The sequence below is a fragment of the Penicillium antarcticum genome (genome assembly GCF_028974205.1).
Source record: "Penicillium antarcticum strain IBT 31339 chromosome Unknown utg000005l_segment0_segment0, whole genome shotgun sequence".
Classification (NCBI taxonomy): domain Eukaryota; kingdom Fungi; phylum Ascomycota; class Eurotiomycetes; order Eurotiales; family Aspergillaceae; genus Penicillium; species Penicillium antarcticum.
Window position 1 is genome coordinate 1,309,546 of NW_026695303.1, and position 13,607 is coordinate 1,323,152.

General features: G+C 49.7%; 8 protein-coding genes across 8 annotated transcripts; 4 read left to right on the plus strand and 4 right to left on the minus strand.

Moving 5' to 3' along the window:
- Positions 1-4: 4 nt before the first annotated feature.
- N7508_005134 (acetamidase/formamidase family protein) lies at positions 5-1,478 on the plus strand (the record flags this gene model as incomplete). Its single annotated transcript, XM_058463200.1, has 5 exons — positions 5-79; positions 136-154; positions 229-517; positions 570-846; positions 900-1,478. 5 exons carry the CDS (start codon positions 5-7, stop codon positions 1,476-1,478), a joined length of 1,239 nt encoding a protein of 412 aa, XP_058319678.1.
- Positions 1,479-1,553: 75 nt separating this feature from the next.
- On the minus strand, positions 1,554-2,944 carry N7508_005135 (NAD(P)/FAD-dependent oxidoreductase; the record flags this gene model as incomplete). The annotated part of the gene is made up of 2 exons (XM_058463201.1): positions 1,554-2,692; positions 2,755-2,944. The coding sequence occupies 2 exons, from the start codon at positions 2,942-2,944 to the stop codon at positions 1,554-1,556; spliced, it is 1,329 nt and encodes a 442-aa protein (XP_058319679.1).
- A 540-nt stretch (positions 2,945-3,484) lies between these two features.
- On the plus strand, positions 3,485-5,487 carry N7508_005136 (putative MFS transporter; the record flags this gene model as incomplete). Its single annotated transcript, XM_058463202.1, has 6 exons — positions 3,485-3,542; positions 3,616-3,704; positions 3,769-4,338; positions 4,391-4,839; positions 4,909-5,167; positions 5,233-5,487. The coding sequence occupies 6 exons, from the start codon at positions 3,485-3,487 to the stop codon at positions 5,485-5,487; spliced, it is 1,680 nt and encodes a 559-aa protein (XP_058319680.1).
- Positions 5,488-5,783: 296 nt separating this feature from the next.
- N7508_005137 (uncharacterized protein) lies at positions 5,784-6,692 on the minus strand (the record flags this gene model as incomplete). The annotated part of the gene is made up of 1 exon (XM_058463203.1): positions 5,784-6,692. The coding sequence occupies one exon, from the start codon at positions 6,690-6,692 to the stop codon at positions 5,784-5,786; it is 909 nt and encodes a 302-aa protein (XP_058319681.1).
- An 11-nt stretch (positions 6,693-6,703) lies between these two features.
- On the minus strand, positions 6,704-7,126 carry N7508_005138 (uncharacterized protein; the record flags this gene model as incomplete). The annotated part of the gene is made up of 4 exons (XM_058463204.1): positions 6,704-6,867; positions 6,928-6,937; positions 6,997-7,061; positions 7,114-7,126. The coding sequence occupies 4 exons, from the start codon at positions 7,124-7,126 to the stop codon at positions 6,704-6,706; spliced, it is 252 nt and encodes an 83-aa protein (XP_058319682.1).
- Positions 7,127-7,332: 206 nt separating this feature from the next.
- On the minus strand, positions 7,333-8,149 carry N7508_005139 (D-aminoacyl-tRNA deacylase; the record flags this gene model as incomplete). Its single annotated transcript, XM_058463205.1, has 5 exons — positions 7,333-7,464; positions 7,566-7,759; positions 7,820-7,862; positions 7,957-8,093; positions 8,143-8,149. 5 exons carry the CDS (start codon positions 8,147-8,149, stop codon positions 7,333-7,335), a joined length of 513 nt encoding a protein of 170 aa, XP_058319683.1.
- Positions 8,150-8,642: 493 nt separating this feature from the next.
- On the plus strand, positions 8,643-10,503 carry N7508_005140 (CNOT2/3/5 family protein; the record flags this gene model as incomplete). Its single annotated transcript, XM_058463206.1, has 2 exons — positions 8,643-8,897; positions 8,962-10,503. The coding sequence occupies 2 exons, from the start codon at positions 8,643-8,645 to the stop codon at positions 10,501-10,503; spliced, it is 1,797 nt and encodes a 598-aa protein (XP_058319684.1).
- Positions 10,504-11,987: 1,484 nt separating this feature from the next.
- Positions 11,988-12,805, plus strand: N7508_005141 (uncharacterized protein; the record flags this gene model as incomplete). Its single annotated transcript, XM_058463207.1, has 3 exons — positions 11,988-11,990; positions 12,051-12,493; positions 12,562-12,805. 3 exons carry the CDS (start codon positions 11,988-11,990, stop codon positions 12,803-12,805), a joined length of 690 nt encoding a protein of 229 aa, XP_058319685.1.
- Between the last annotated feature and the right edge of the window lie 802 nt (positions 12,806-13,607).

The following is a 13,607-nucleotide window of genomic DNA, read 5'->3' on the forward strand; positions in this document are numbered from 1 at the left end:
CAAGATGGGCATCAAAGGAATTCGTACTGCTCTCAAGGTCGATCTCGACAAGCCTGCAAGTGAGCAGCCCGGTTTGCACGTATGCCTCTCAATTCAGAACCTCGTGTTAAAGAAACTTTGCTAAATCACCAATAGAACAGATGGCACCCTGACGGTATGCAAATGTTCTTCACAAATTCGCTGTTCGCTGTATCCAGCATATATCTTAACACAAATATTTGGAAACAGTCCCAGCCTGCAGCAAGATTGCAAACAACGAAGTCGTCAAGATCGAATGTCTCGATTGGACAGGAGGACAAATCGGGAACAACGACTCCGCTGATGACATCAAGAACGTTGACCTCAGCCATATTCATTATTTATCGGGACCATTCGACATCGAAACCGCCGAGCCTGGCGATGTCTTGCTCGTTGAGATTCAAGATGTACAGCCATTCGAAGAGCAGCCGTGGGGGTTTACGGGTGTCTTTCATAAGCAGAATGGAGGAGGATTCTTGGATGAGCTTTATCCAGAGGCGTCAGTATTTTTTCATGTTCTCCTATGTGATTCTGTCTAATTTGGTTCATAGAGCAAAGGCAATTTGGGACTTTGAAGGCATCTTCTGCTCGTCTCGGCACATTCCCCACGTTCGATTTGCAGGATTAATTCATCCTGGAATCATGGGTTGTGCTCCTTCGGCCGAGGTTCTGGCTGAATGGAACCATCGTGAGGGCGAGCTCATCGCTGCCAACACGATCGCGGATCGCATTGTTGCCCAGCCACCCCTGGTTACGAATACCCATGCCGGAAGTGCTTCGGAGGATATCAAGGCTAAGATTGCCAAGGAGGGAGCTCGCACTATTCCAGTACGTATTCACCATGACTCCAGTCAGCCCAATTTATAGACTTATTTATATAGGGCCGTCCCGAACACGGCGGAAACTGTGATATCAAGAACCTGTCCCGCGGATCAAAGGTATACCTACCCGTCCACGTCCCAGGCGCCAAGTTCTCTGTCGGAGATCTTCACTTCTCGCAAGGAGATGGCGAGATCTCATTCTGCGGAGCCATCGAGATGGCTGGTATCGTCACACTCAAGTTCTCCGTCATCAAAAACGGCATGGCGAAACTGGATATGAAGTCCCCCATTTTCAATGCCGGACCTGTGGAGCCGCAGTTCGGTCCTGGAAGATATCTCACCTTTGAAGGATTTTCAGTTGACGAGAATGGCAAGCAGCACTACTTAGATGCGACTATCGCTTATAGACAGACTTGCCTGCGGGTCATTGAGTATCTTCGACGCTATGGCTATAGCGATTATCAGATCTACTTGCTACTCAGTTGCGCACCTGTGCAAGGACATATTGCTGGCATTGTGGATATTCCTAATGCTTGTACTACACTCTCTGTTCCGATGGATATCTTTGACTTTGATATTCGGCCTGAAGCGGATGTCGTCAAAAAGGATATGGGGGCTTGCGCCTTTGTGAGCAAGTAAAAGAATACCACGGAGGCCCTGTTTGTTCATGGCTTGTCATTAAACCACAGAATGTTATTCCTTTATAGTTGACCTCTAACTCCCCCTTCCAATATGTGTCCACTGATCATTCTTCACATCCTGGAAATCCATCAACTTATCAGGTCCACCGAAACGATTTTGAGTAGACTTCCAATCACGATCAATAGCAATCTCCGGTCTCCATCGGACGACATCTTTCAACTCGTTTTGCAATTTCCCTTCCAACGCATCTGCAATGAAGCCACCAATAGTAGGCATCTGCATAGCACCATTGCCAGACCCACCAACAGCAACCACAAGCGAAGCATACTCAGGATGCCTGTCAATCAAAAACGCTCGATCAACGGTATCTGCATCCCAGCAGATACGAGCGAAAGAAAAAGGCCGATCAGCAAGATGCGGCATAGTATCATGCAAGAAATCCCGAGCTCTTGCTTCGGCTTCAAGTGGGATCTGCTCCTTTGCAAACGGGATACTCCTCTTCTCGCCTTGGTGGTCAGGATCAGCCACAAAGTTGCAGTATCCTGGGTGCTCATCGCAGATTTTGAGTTCGTGCTTCTCTTCATCAGGCTCCATGAAGAACCCCTTCGCAATATTAAACAGAACAGGCAGGTTCCGGTAGTTCTTCACTTCCTCGGGCGTCATCTGTATATGACTCAAAGTCCAAGCCGTTGGACGCAACTGCTTTTTGAAGTCGAGCAGCCGATCACTACTGGCACCAGCTGCGAGGATAGTATAATTTGCGGAGTGCTTCTGTCCGTCTGCTGTCTGAACACCGACCACATCTCCGTTTCCGTAGATCAAGCTTTGAGCCTTGCCCTGCGGTGACCCAGTTACAAAGTTCACGCCTAGACTCTGCGCCTCGTTGTATGCAGATACCATAGCCTTCCGAGCATGGATCCATCCTGCGCCAACTCGGCTGATCCAGCCTTTCCAGCCTGGAAAGCTCCCAGTCAGAACACCTGGTGGCATGGTTTGACGGAAATCCTCGGCTGTTTCTAGGGCCACCCAGTCGCCTTCAGATTGGTCGACTTCTTCGGTCTTGATGTGCTCTATTAGAGCGGATGTATGTCCAGAGACGATGAACCCACTTTCGTGGAAGTAGGGTTGGAAAATTGGGTCGGTTTTCCAGCCATTCAGTGCTGCCCTGGTGCATGTTGCGAAGGCTATGCTTTGAGCATCGGGGTTTGGGGCTGGGAAATGTTAGGCAAATTCTTTCTCTGGGGAGTATCGTATCCATTGAAGGGGTTGTTACATTTGACTTCCTTGTGCTCCATGATCTTATTGATGTCGTTCCCCGCGGCAATCGGCGACGGCACCGGGTGAGGGTCCAGTACTTTCACATTTTTGTATCCCCGACGTGCTAGATGAAGTGCGGTTGAGCATCCCCATGTCCCAGCGCCAATGACTAAAATTGAGGAATTTGGGCTTAGATCTGGAGTCATTTTGGTGCTCTGGTAAAAGGCTGTGGATGTGGAAGAGGGTGTGAGAGACGAAAATTTCAGCACGAAGACTAGAAGCAAAGCATATCAATCATATGATGGGTATCAAACTCGAGGCGACATGGAAATACTCGGATAAGTCAAGGCTCGTATGCCTGTTACCTTGCAAGGTTAGCGTCTCGTTTGGACCTTCCCACCACTTAAGCCCAGGGTAAGCTTCTCCGCACGGCTACATCTACATCTTTCACTCGACCTCGGCCTTATCAACATTGTCGCAATTGGGTATTTTCACACCAATAAGTTTCCTTTCAGTATCGATGATCACTGTCAATGCTATCACTTGGACCTTCCAATATTTTTTCCCCTCATCAAGTGGCTTATCTCAAATCTTGAATGGATGGTAAACAGGGTCGGTTTGTGCCGACAGTCGATGATCCCAGGTACATATGGAAACATATCTCGTGTAGCAATGTGATATGAAATAGGTATATAAAGGCGATTGTGCTCGGCTAGTTTTGGGAATTCACATATCAAATTGCAAATATGGCTCGATCGGATGATATACTTACAGATGTCCCTGGTACCGTTTACCTGGTTGATAGTAAGTACCAATATACCCAATTAACAAACCATCTGTGAGATTTAGGGCAATAATACTAATACATAGCACTCAGCATCTCATAATCTACGAGATGCTGCTCACGCTGGTCAACAGGACATCCTTCTAATCCCACAACCTTCGAAATCGCCAGCAGACCCTCTGGTACCTATCGAAGCCCTATCATCACCGAATCAAAGAAAACAGTTCATACTAATCATACCAATAGAACTGGAGCCGTTTCAAGAAATGCTGGTCCCTATTCCTAATTTCCTTCTATGCCTGCGTATTCTCATTCGGCGAGAACAACTGGGGAGCAAGCTGGACAGTAATATCATCCGAGACAGGCGTCAGCCTGAACAACATGAACGGCGGCTCTGCGCTTAACTACCTACTCCTCGGATTCTTCAATATCATCTGGATCCCCTCAGCAATGAAGTTCGGTCGAAAGATCGTCTACATTCTGAGTTTACTAATCCTTCTCGGTGGTAGTGTTTGGGGCGGCTTTTATACTGGCACTGCGCAATATTATATTATGCTTGCTATCCAGGGTATTGGCACTGCTGCGTATCAGGCGCTTATTCAACTGACTGTGGGTACTCGTGTTTGGTACGGATTTGATAATGTTTCTGACGTTTTCCAGATATTCGACATGTTCTTCGCGCATGAACGTGGTCGAATGGTCTCCATTTATATTTTCTTCCAACAGCTCGGCTCGATTCTCGGCTTGATCTTAGGAGGATATATCTCCGATGGAATCGGTTGGCGATGGAGTTCGCCCATAGTCGCGATTGCATGCGTATGCTAAACACGACTCTTGAACAAAACCTTCAACTAACGCTTCACGACAGGCCGTCTTGATCCTTCTGTTCATCTTCACATTCGATGATACAATGTTTCCACGCTACCGATTCAACAATACCTTGCACATTGGGCTATCAATGTCAGAGACACTCAAAGAAGCCCAAGGCAAGTCCGAAAAACACCCACGGTCCGAATCACCTGTCTCTACCACAGAAAGTGAAGAACAGATCCCAATCCGGAGCTACAGGCAAAGAATGGCACTAGTGCACTACTTCCCAGATGACAAAACCACCTGGCTCCAATACTTCCGACGACCATTTTATCTCTTCGCCTTCCCTAACATTGTTCTCGCCGGTATTCAATTTGCATTCGGATGTACAGCCGGCATAGTATCCTTCAATACCATCTCCGAGATTATGACCGAAGCGCCGTATAACTGGAGTGCCGGGTCGACGGGCCTGATATTCCTTGCTGCGCTAGTTGGAAATTTCCTCGGGTGAGCCCTCAGTGCCTATCTTACCTGGCCAATATCAAGTGATGTATACTAATCAACAAAAACAATCAGAATGGGCGTCGGCTCCCTTTCCGACTGGATAGTCCTCCTCCTAGCACGTCGAAACAAGGGCTACAAAGAACCCGAGATGCGCCTGTGGGCTTATATATTCCCCTTTATCTTCGATGCTGTGGGATACTTTACCTACGGGTGGGCTGCTACCTATGGCGAGCATTGGATGGCTATTGCTGTGGGGTTGTGCTGCTTGATTGCTCAGCAGGTTTCTGTGACGAGTTTGGCGACCACCTATGCTATGGAATGTTTTGATGGGGTAAGTTATATCTTTCCTTTGGCGTGCTCGAGCGGGCTTGCTAACCATATCACTTTGCTTTATAGATCTCTGGTGAACTCGTCGTGGTATTGGCTATCTGCTCTTCGTTGATTAACTTCGCTATTTCGTTCTCCGTGCAGCCGTTTATTGAGGCGACTAATTATGGATGGACGTTTACCTGCTTCGGCATAATGGTTGTCCTGTCTGTGGCATTGGGTGTTCCTATGATTATTTGGGGAAAGACATGGCGTCGGAAATGTAAGGGGCGTTATGAGAAGTTTTTGGCGGAGACTGAGCGTGATGTTCATCCCGCATTTTGATATGCTGGGGATAGATAGCCCTACAATATTTCCTTATGAGGTACTTTACATATTGAGATATTTGGCAATAAATATGTCTTTGTTGGCATGTAAACCGAGCTAAACAAACAACCGCCATGGTACAGAGCACATATAGGATAGTGCAGAAGACCTAGCCAAAGGTGTTCATCAACAAGGTATATTGCCAAAGGATTTGATGTTATGTCATACATCTGGGGTCATTGGGGACACATGGAGACCACGTCGTGAATCATGATAGAACAGAAGGAAAGGAAGTTGAGCCATTAGCCAGAATCTTAAGAAAAGAACTTCTTGGCAGCAGCCTTGTCCTTGGCCTCGCGGTCCTTGACGGTCTTCTTGACCTTGGCGATCTCGTTAATGATACCAGCGTCAGTAGGAGCGAGCTTCTCGGCCTCCAGAAGATCCTTAAGCGCGGCATCCTCTTCCTTCAGACCTTCGTGGGCAACAGCACGACGGAAGTAGGCCTTGGCCTTGTCGGCGTCCTTGGCCTGGGCAGCATCGCTGACCTGGAGAGCATAAGAAGCCCAGTTTTGAGCTTGACTGAACTTCTGGAGCTTGTTTGCGAGCAGGGACGAGTTGGAGTGCAGGGTGAATCGCAGAGCCTTCATCTGCACGTTCAGCTCCTTGGGATCGTTCTCACCGGGCTCGGGGAACTCGTTGAGATAGCGCAGTCCCTTCTGGTACTTGTCGAGACCCAGGTTAAGATCTCCGCTCTTGAATGCGGTGTTCCCGAATCCCTTTAGGTCGGAAGCGATCTTGAAGCAGAGCGGGGCAGTCAGCTCCTCGCCTTGGTGGTCCTCGGTGAAGTCTTCGTATGGGTCGCCTGTAGCATCCTGGACACGCTCGGTCGCATTTTCGTACTCCTCTCCGGAGAGCTCACCACAGTCCTCCACGGTCACGTCGGTCATGGGCTTGTCGGACTGGGTCTTCATGTTCTCGATCTTGCGAATAAGGCTCTTTCCATTAATCACCTCACCGAATACGACGTGCTTGCCATCAAGGTGAGGGGTAGGGACGGTGGTAACGAAGAACTGACTGCCGTTGGTGCCGGGGCCGGAGTTGGCCATGGAGAGGAGGAAAGGACGGTCATGCTTGAGATCGAAGTTCTCGTCGGGGAACTTTTCGCCGTAGATGGACTCGCCGCCGGTGCCGTTGAATGCGGTGAAATCACCACCCTGAATCATGAACTGCTTGATCACACGGTGGAAAATCGAGCCTGTGTCGGAGTTGCGCGGTTAGCCAATGCTGAATGGCGGGGTATCGGAGACATGCCTTTGTAGGTCAATTCCTTGCCCTGGGTGCCAATGCCCTTCTCGCCAGTGCACAGTGCTCGGAAATTGTCCGCAGTCTTGGGTACGACTGTTTTATTTGTTAGTTTTCACATTGTCGAGCGCGAAAAGCGCGAAAATCATGTCGTACCATCGTTGAACTGTGCGACGCCCTATGTTAGCTGCAAGCTCAACTCGACGAGAAACCTGGGAAACTTACAAGCTCAAATGTCACTCGCCCAAGCTTGTTGTCGCCGACTTTAATGTCAAAGAAGACACGGGAACCTAGCTCTCTGTTAGTACTCTCATCCCGGTAGATCGGTGGACCCAGACGTACGCTGAGATGCCATAGCGGTGGAGTTGAAGAAATCAAAAGTGGAGAAGAATATGGAGGAAAGTAAGTTGAGGAAAGTTGGCGGAGGAGAAAGATGTGAGGCGCGTTGTGGGGGAGATGGTTTTGTGGTTCAGGAAGCTTCCATAGCCGCTCTCGAGTCATGTATGTATTGGGGGTATCAACTACATTATTGTACACTTCTATGTCTATTTTTCACTCCAATTACTCCAGCAATTCTGCTGGAATTTGGAATTCGAATGTCTTCTTGATCTCCTCCTCCTCCTCTGGCTTATTATTGTCTTTCGGTTCCTTGGGTTCCTTCTTGGGGAGGTTGGTGTTGATCTCGATGGTGACCTGCATGATATTCTTGTCAGTATGTATTCCACAGCGGCGAGGATAGGAGCCAGGAAGGCAAAATGTACCGCCGCATCTTCACTGCGGTAGTCTACACCCACCGGCCCGTCATTCTTCAGCTCAACCTCCATCATGGCCTGAAAGACACCGTTTTTTACCCGGTCTGGGATGTAGGATTCGCGCATCTTATCGTAGAAGTAATCATAGACCCTGCGCGCCGTTTCGGGTTTGGCTGCATCGTGGAAATCAGGCTTGTTGCCTTTCTTCATCTTGGCATATAGGGTGAATTGCGAAACTAAATTCGACAAGACATCAACGTTGGTAGGGTTCATGCAGTGGAAATTTGGTCACATACCACAGAGTACTTCTCCCTCAATGTCTTGAACATTGCGCTTCCACTGCGACAGGGTCAATTTGCCACTCATGCAATGTATAGTTCCGGTGCCGTACTTGTGATCCATTCTCATCCGGCCAGAATTTGGCTTTTAATACCTTATTCACCAGGTTCTCTGCATCCTTCTCTGTGTCTTCCTGGCCAATGCCAGCAAATACTAGCAGGCCCTTGCCAATAGAGGAAATCAGTTCTGAATCAACACTAACAGACGCCGATTTGACTCTTTGTATCACGACTAGGCGGGGGTTAGCGTTTTTCTGTATGTCGAGCCGGAGGATCCTGACCTTTCATTGTGAGAAAGAAGGATAGGGAGGTGAAAGGGACTATAGATATATTCAACGTCAGTCTGGAGTACAGCAGGTATAGAGCTGGGAATCCGGGTATGTACCTAGAGATAACGTGAGGGCACAGTCCTGTACCTAGCTAGGAAGGTAAAGAGACTCAAGCATATGGCTCGCAGCGTATGATACAAATCAGAAAGAGAAGCAGATACACACTGAAGTTGCGTTGAAGGAGTCTCGGAATTCCTCCCTCGCCTCTCCCCTCCGCTCCTCACCGCCTACCCGATCCAGCAACCACGAAGCTTTCCACTCCAGCGCGGAGAGGCATTCTGCGATCGAGTATTAGCCCTTCATTGTCTGCGACTGCGACTTTGACCCCATTTCCAATCTCAATTACTCCGATTGCAATCTCACAACTGTGGGGAGTGCAAACAACTCATCCGCCCGCTTTTACCGCATCAAAATCCCGCCTGTGGACGGAGTCCGCTCCCACCGAATCCATAATGGCGTCACGTAAGACGCAACAAGAAATCGACAAGACCTTCAAAAAGGTGTCGGAAGGCATCCAGACGTTTGAGGGGATCTACGAGAAGATCCGCCAAGCCACGAATCCCACGCAACGGGATAAGCTCGAAGACAACCTGAAGCGCGAGATCAAGAAGCTCCAAAGGTTCCGCGATCAGATCAAGTCATGGGCAGCCGGCAATGAAGTCAAGGACAAAGCCCCGCTCATTGAGCAGCGGAAGGCTATTGAGGTGGTGAGTGTCGTGTTGACGTTCAATGCGGACCCTCCTTGGGTCGGTATAGCTAACCACTTCACAGTGCATGGAACAATTTAAAGCAGTCGAAAAGGAGATGAAGACGAAAGCCTACTCGAAGGAAGGTCTATCAGCAGCATCGCGACTCGACCCCAAGGAGAAGGAAAGAGTCGAGTGTTCCGAGTTCCTCTCCGGGATGGTCGACGAACTCCAGCTCAAAATCGAAGCCCTGGAAGCCGAAGAAGAAACCCTCCACGCACAAATGAAGAAGGGCAAGAAGGACACGAAAAAGGCAGATCGAATGGCCGATGTTGCGCACGTTACAGAACGACATAAGTGGCACGTGAACAAGCTCGAGTTCCTCAATCGTTCGTTACAAAATGGCAACCTTGAAGTAGGAGCCGTGCAAGACCTCAAGGAGAGTATCAAGTACTATGTCGAAGAAGGAGGCAGTCTCGATTACTCTGGTGAAGACGAGACCCTCTATGATGATCTGAATATCGAGGATGTTGAGGCACAATTCGGCATGGGTGGAGATGGTGATCGCGTGTCATCACAGGATGCTCAATCCATTAACGACGATGAACCTGAGCCAAAACCCAAACCCAAGCCTGAAGCCCCAGCACCGCGACGACCATCAACACAAATGAAGTCGCCCTTGCCTGTCCTTGCTACTCTTCACCCCTCCGCTTCATCAAGTGCCACCCCGAGCATGAAGCCCGCTCCGCTCCCCACCCGTCCCCCGGGTGAGACCCTCAAGTACGCCTCCGCCGCGGCTGCTGCAGCTGCCAGCGATAAAAGTGGCGTTGGCATCTTGCCTCTTCCCCCACCGCCGGGACTCAGCCCAGCCCTGTCCGTGGCAATGCCTATCTCCAAGCCCTCTTCCACTGCTTCGCCCATCGTGGCGCCAGTACAGCCTATTGTCAAGCCAATAATGACCCCAAGTGCCGCTGCGGAAGAGCTCAGTGGGGTTCGGTCTAAGACACCGGCCGCTGCAGTAGCCTCAATTGCTTCATCGCCCATTTCCGCAGACAAGACCGCAACTACAAATGGAAAGACTGAAACAGAAAGCACAGAAACCGAAGAGTCGGTATATCATCTGCCTCCAGGTCTTCAAGATCTGGTCCAGTCATTTGATGTAACCAAGGCGCGTGCGACGGCGAACCCATCGCCATCGGTGCAACGTCTACTGGCGGCATCATTGACCACATGCCCGGAAGCAGGAGATGCTGAAAAGCCTCGCCATTACAAGCCCCAGAACCCCTACAGCACACCCCTTTACTACCCACAGGAACCCCTCTCCATATTCGATGATCCACGGCTGTACGACACAGGCAGGATTGACACAGACACGCTTTTCTACCTCTTCTACTACCGTCAAGGCACCTACCAGCAATACCTCGCTGCCAAGGCCCTCCGCAACCAAAGTTGGCGCTTCCACAAACAGTACCAAACGTGGTTCCAACGTCACGAGGAGCCCAAGAACATTACCGAGGAATTTGAACAAGGCACCTACCGGTTCTTTGATTATGAGAGCACATGGTTAGTTTCGACATTCCGACCATCCCAGCTTCAATTACAGGAACTCACCACTTACGAAAACTGAACAGGATGAATCGGCGCAAGGCTGACTTCAAATTCGTCTACAAATACCTCGAGGACGAGTTATAACGCGATCTTTTTACATGAGCCCCGGGACGTTCCCCGGATGAGACCTGGATTTGAACAGCGTCGCCCGACGCTATGATTAGACTGGGCCGGATCGAGTTGAATGGTTTACTCTTTATGTTCTGCTAGTACTATTATGTTTTGGGGGGACCGGGCAATGAGTGCAATGAATGGGCCTCGAGGGAGTTAATTGTTTCTCACTGGAGCATATGTAATACGAGAGAGTAGATTGTACAACAATAAACAGGTTATGCAGTCTGCCTTGTACTCGGAACCGGGAGTCCGGGAGTCCGTATCCCGTGATCAGATGCATCGAAGCCACTAAGAACAAAAGAAAAGCACCAAGAGGGTCCGGGAGTACTATAATGCTGGAGTAGTGTACTGTAGTGTGTGTGGGTGTGTGTTGTACATAGCCCGGGAACATCCCCGGCGCCGCACATGTGACGAATCGCTTCATTTTTCCCCAGAACAACAACACCATACACCAGATACCAGTTACAGACAGCCAAGACGCTAAAAAAGTGCGGGATTTTCCAGAAGAGCCAGGGGCTGTGCGACCGTATTATATCATCGACGTCGATCTGCGACCCCGGATTGGAGAGATCTTGTTCGCAAGGCTGCGTGGATCCCACTCGGCACAGCAGTCCCGAGTGGGATGCGTCAATGAGCAAAACACGAGCCTGAACATAGGCAACCCCCCCGAGTGCATGAACTCGACTCGGACACGTTGGACATGGACTCGACCTCGACCTCGACCTCGAACCACCTCGTATCCGTCTGCCTGGACTCGACCATTCCCCAACATGAAACAGCAAACATGCTGCTAATGTCTGATGACGCCAGTAGGGGCTAAGCACCCCTATGCCGTCAGACCGTGAAAAGACGCTAGAACGACGCTAGAAAATGAACAGAAGTCCATCCACAAATCAGATCTCGCCCTGCCAGCGATGAGGGGGCAGATGCAGGTCTGTATGCACAGGCTGACCGCTTCCCTGATCGTACAGCTTATCGCGAGGTGGTATTGGCTGAGACATGAGACTGTCCTCCTCTTGGCCCCCAATCATCGTCCAAACAAACCGGCTTAAGGGGGCCGCTAGAAGCACCGTAGAATGTCTTCCCGTTAGACTGAAATTCCCGCAGCGAATGGGCGGGGAGGCTGTGTGCTCTCGTCCACTCTGCTTCGAGAAGTCTTCTAGAAGCCATCCCCGCGGCCATTCACAGAGGGCCAAGCACACACTTGTCCCGTGTTGGCGTCTTGGGCTAAAAGGCCTGATATTTAGGTCACGTAGAAACATAAAAGGATGGGCACGGTACTCTTTGAGAAACATTTTTCCTTCTACTTGCTGTATACCACATATTCCGCCCCCAAACAGCCACTTTAAGATTTCCAGAAATCAAAAGGATTACCACCGGCGTCTCATAATGGTAGGTGAAGCTTAACGTGCATAGAATTCTAGATCGCTGACCTTCCTTCTTCTTTAAAAGACTGGCATCCCAATTCCTTCCAACCACAGATCTCTCTCGGATTTCTCAGATCCGTCTCTCGACATGCAATCCCCCTACTACCCAGACTCTTACTCCTCCAGCTCCTCCTCCCCAGGCGGCATGGACTTTTTCTTCTACGGCTCACAGCCCGTCTACGATTCCCTCTGCGATCTCGACCCTATGAGTCCCTTCTCAATGCAAGAGGTCGCCGCTCCAGATGTATACAACATCACCAGCTCACCCTATTACCCAACCACCCACGAATTCCCCGTCTTTGAGCGCCAAATCATGCCCCAAAGCGCACCGAGCTGCGCTAGCAGCTGTGCAAGCAGCAGCTTCAACTTCCCGGGCGAAGAAATCGCCCTACCCAGCTACCCAGTCAGCGTCAGCAGCTTCGAGTATGAATCGGGCTCCGACTCACCAGCGCATGCCTCTGCCTCCAAGTAAGTCTATCCGTTCCCATCACTCCATGACATAACAATGGCGAGATTAACATGCTCTTTCTTTGTAGACCTGCCAAGCCATTCGGATGCGACGACTGCGGCAAAGCCTTCACTCGCTTCGCAGACTTGAAGCGCCACCAGTCGAGCGTTCACTACCCTATCTTCCGCAACTGCCCTGTCGATCACTGCTCCCGTAAGGGCAGCAATGGCTTCCCGCGTCAGGATCACCTCGTCGAGCACCTCCGCTCGTATCACCACATGAATGTCCCCAAGCGGGGTGGCTGCAAGCGCGCTGCGAAGGAGATCTCATGATCGCCTGTGGTGTGCTGCGCCCGTCCGCTTTATGACCTTACGACTTTGCCTCTATATTATTTTTTGTTTCTTCTGGTTTGATTCATCGATAAGTCAACTTCTACTGTATCGCATTCCGGCTATGCATCGGGTTCTGTATAGAAGACTTGCGCCTTCTTTTACTGGTTGTTTATTTGTTTTTTATTCCTGTTTTGATTGATTTGATGCTTTTTGTGAGCTGTCGGCTCCTTTGTTATGACTTTTTTAGACGGGTACAGGGTTAGATGAGATATTGCTTTATTGAGCTCCATTGAATGAATAACAACGATGACGATTATCCTCCATACAATGCTAGTGCTACTAGTACTCCATATTCTCCTGCAATTTCAACCTTTCACTCGGATTACGTTTCACCTTCTCAATTCGTTCATTGGGCCACTTTTTTGCCTTTGCGCCAGTTCGATTTTTCCGTTCCCCTTTTCGGGGCCTTTGATCTGCAAGGACTTCCTTAGTGCTTTCCTAGCTGAGGTACCTGCAGCAGTAGATGTTATCGGTCACACGCTAGCGAAACTGCTTGCAGGAGTGCATTACAGCTTGAGTTCTAGAGCACACGAGTCCGCGAATGTAACGTCTCTGTCGATCAAAGCGTGTTTTTGCTAGTTCGGATCCTGGGTCTCGAAAGGATCTATAACCACAACAAAAGAAAGTCAGAATATAAGGTGAAAATCGATAAATGCAGATCACAAGTCTCGTTTCAATCCTTGATGCGTATCCTGCAACCTGCACTACTCCCTAACAAAACTTCATCCTTGAAACACCGACG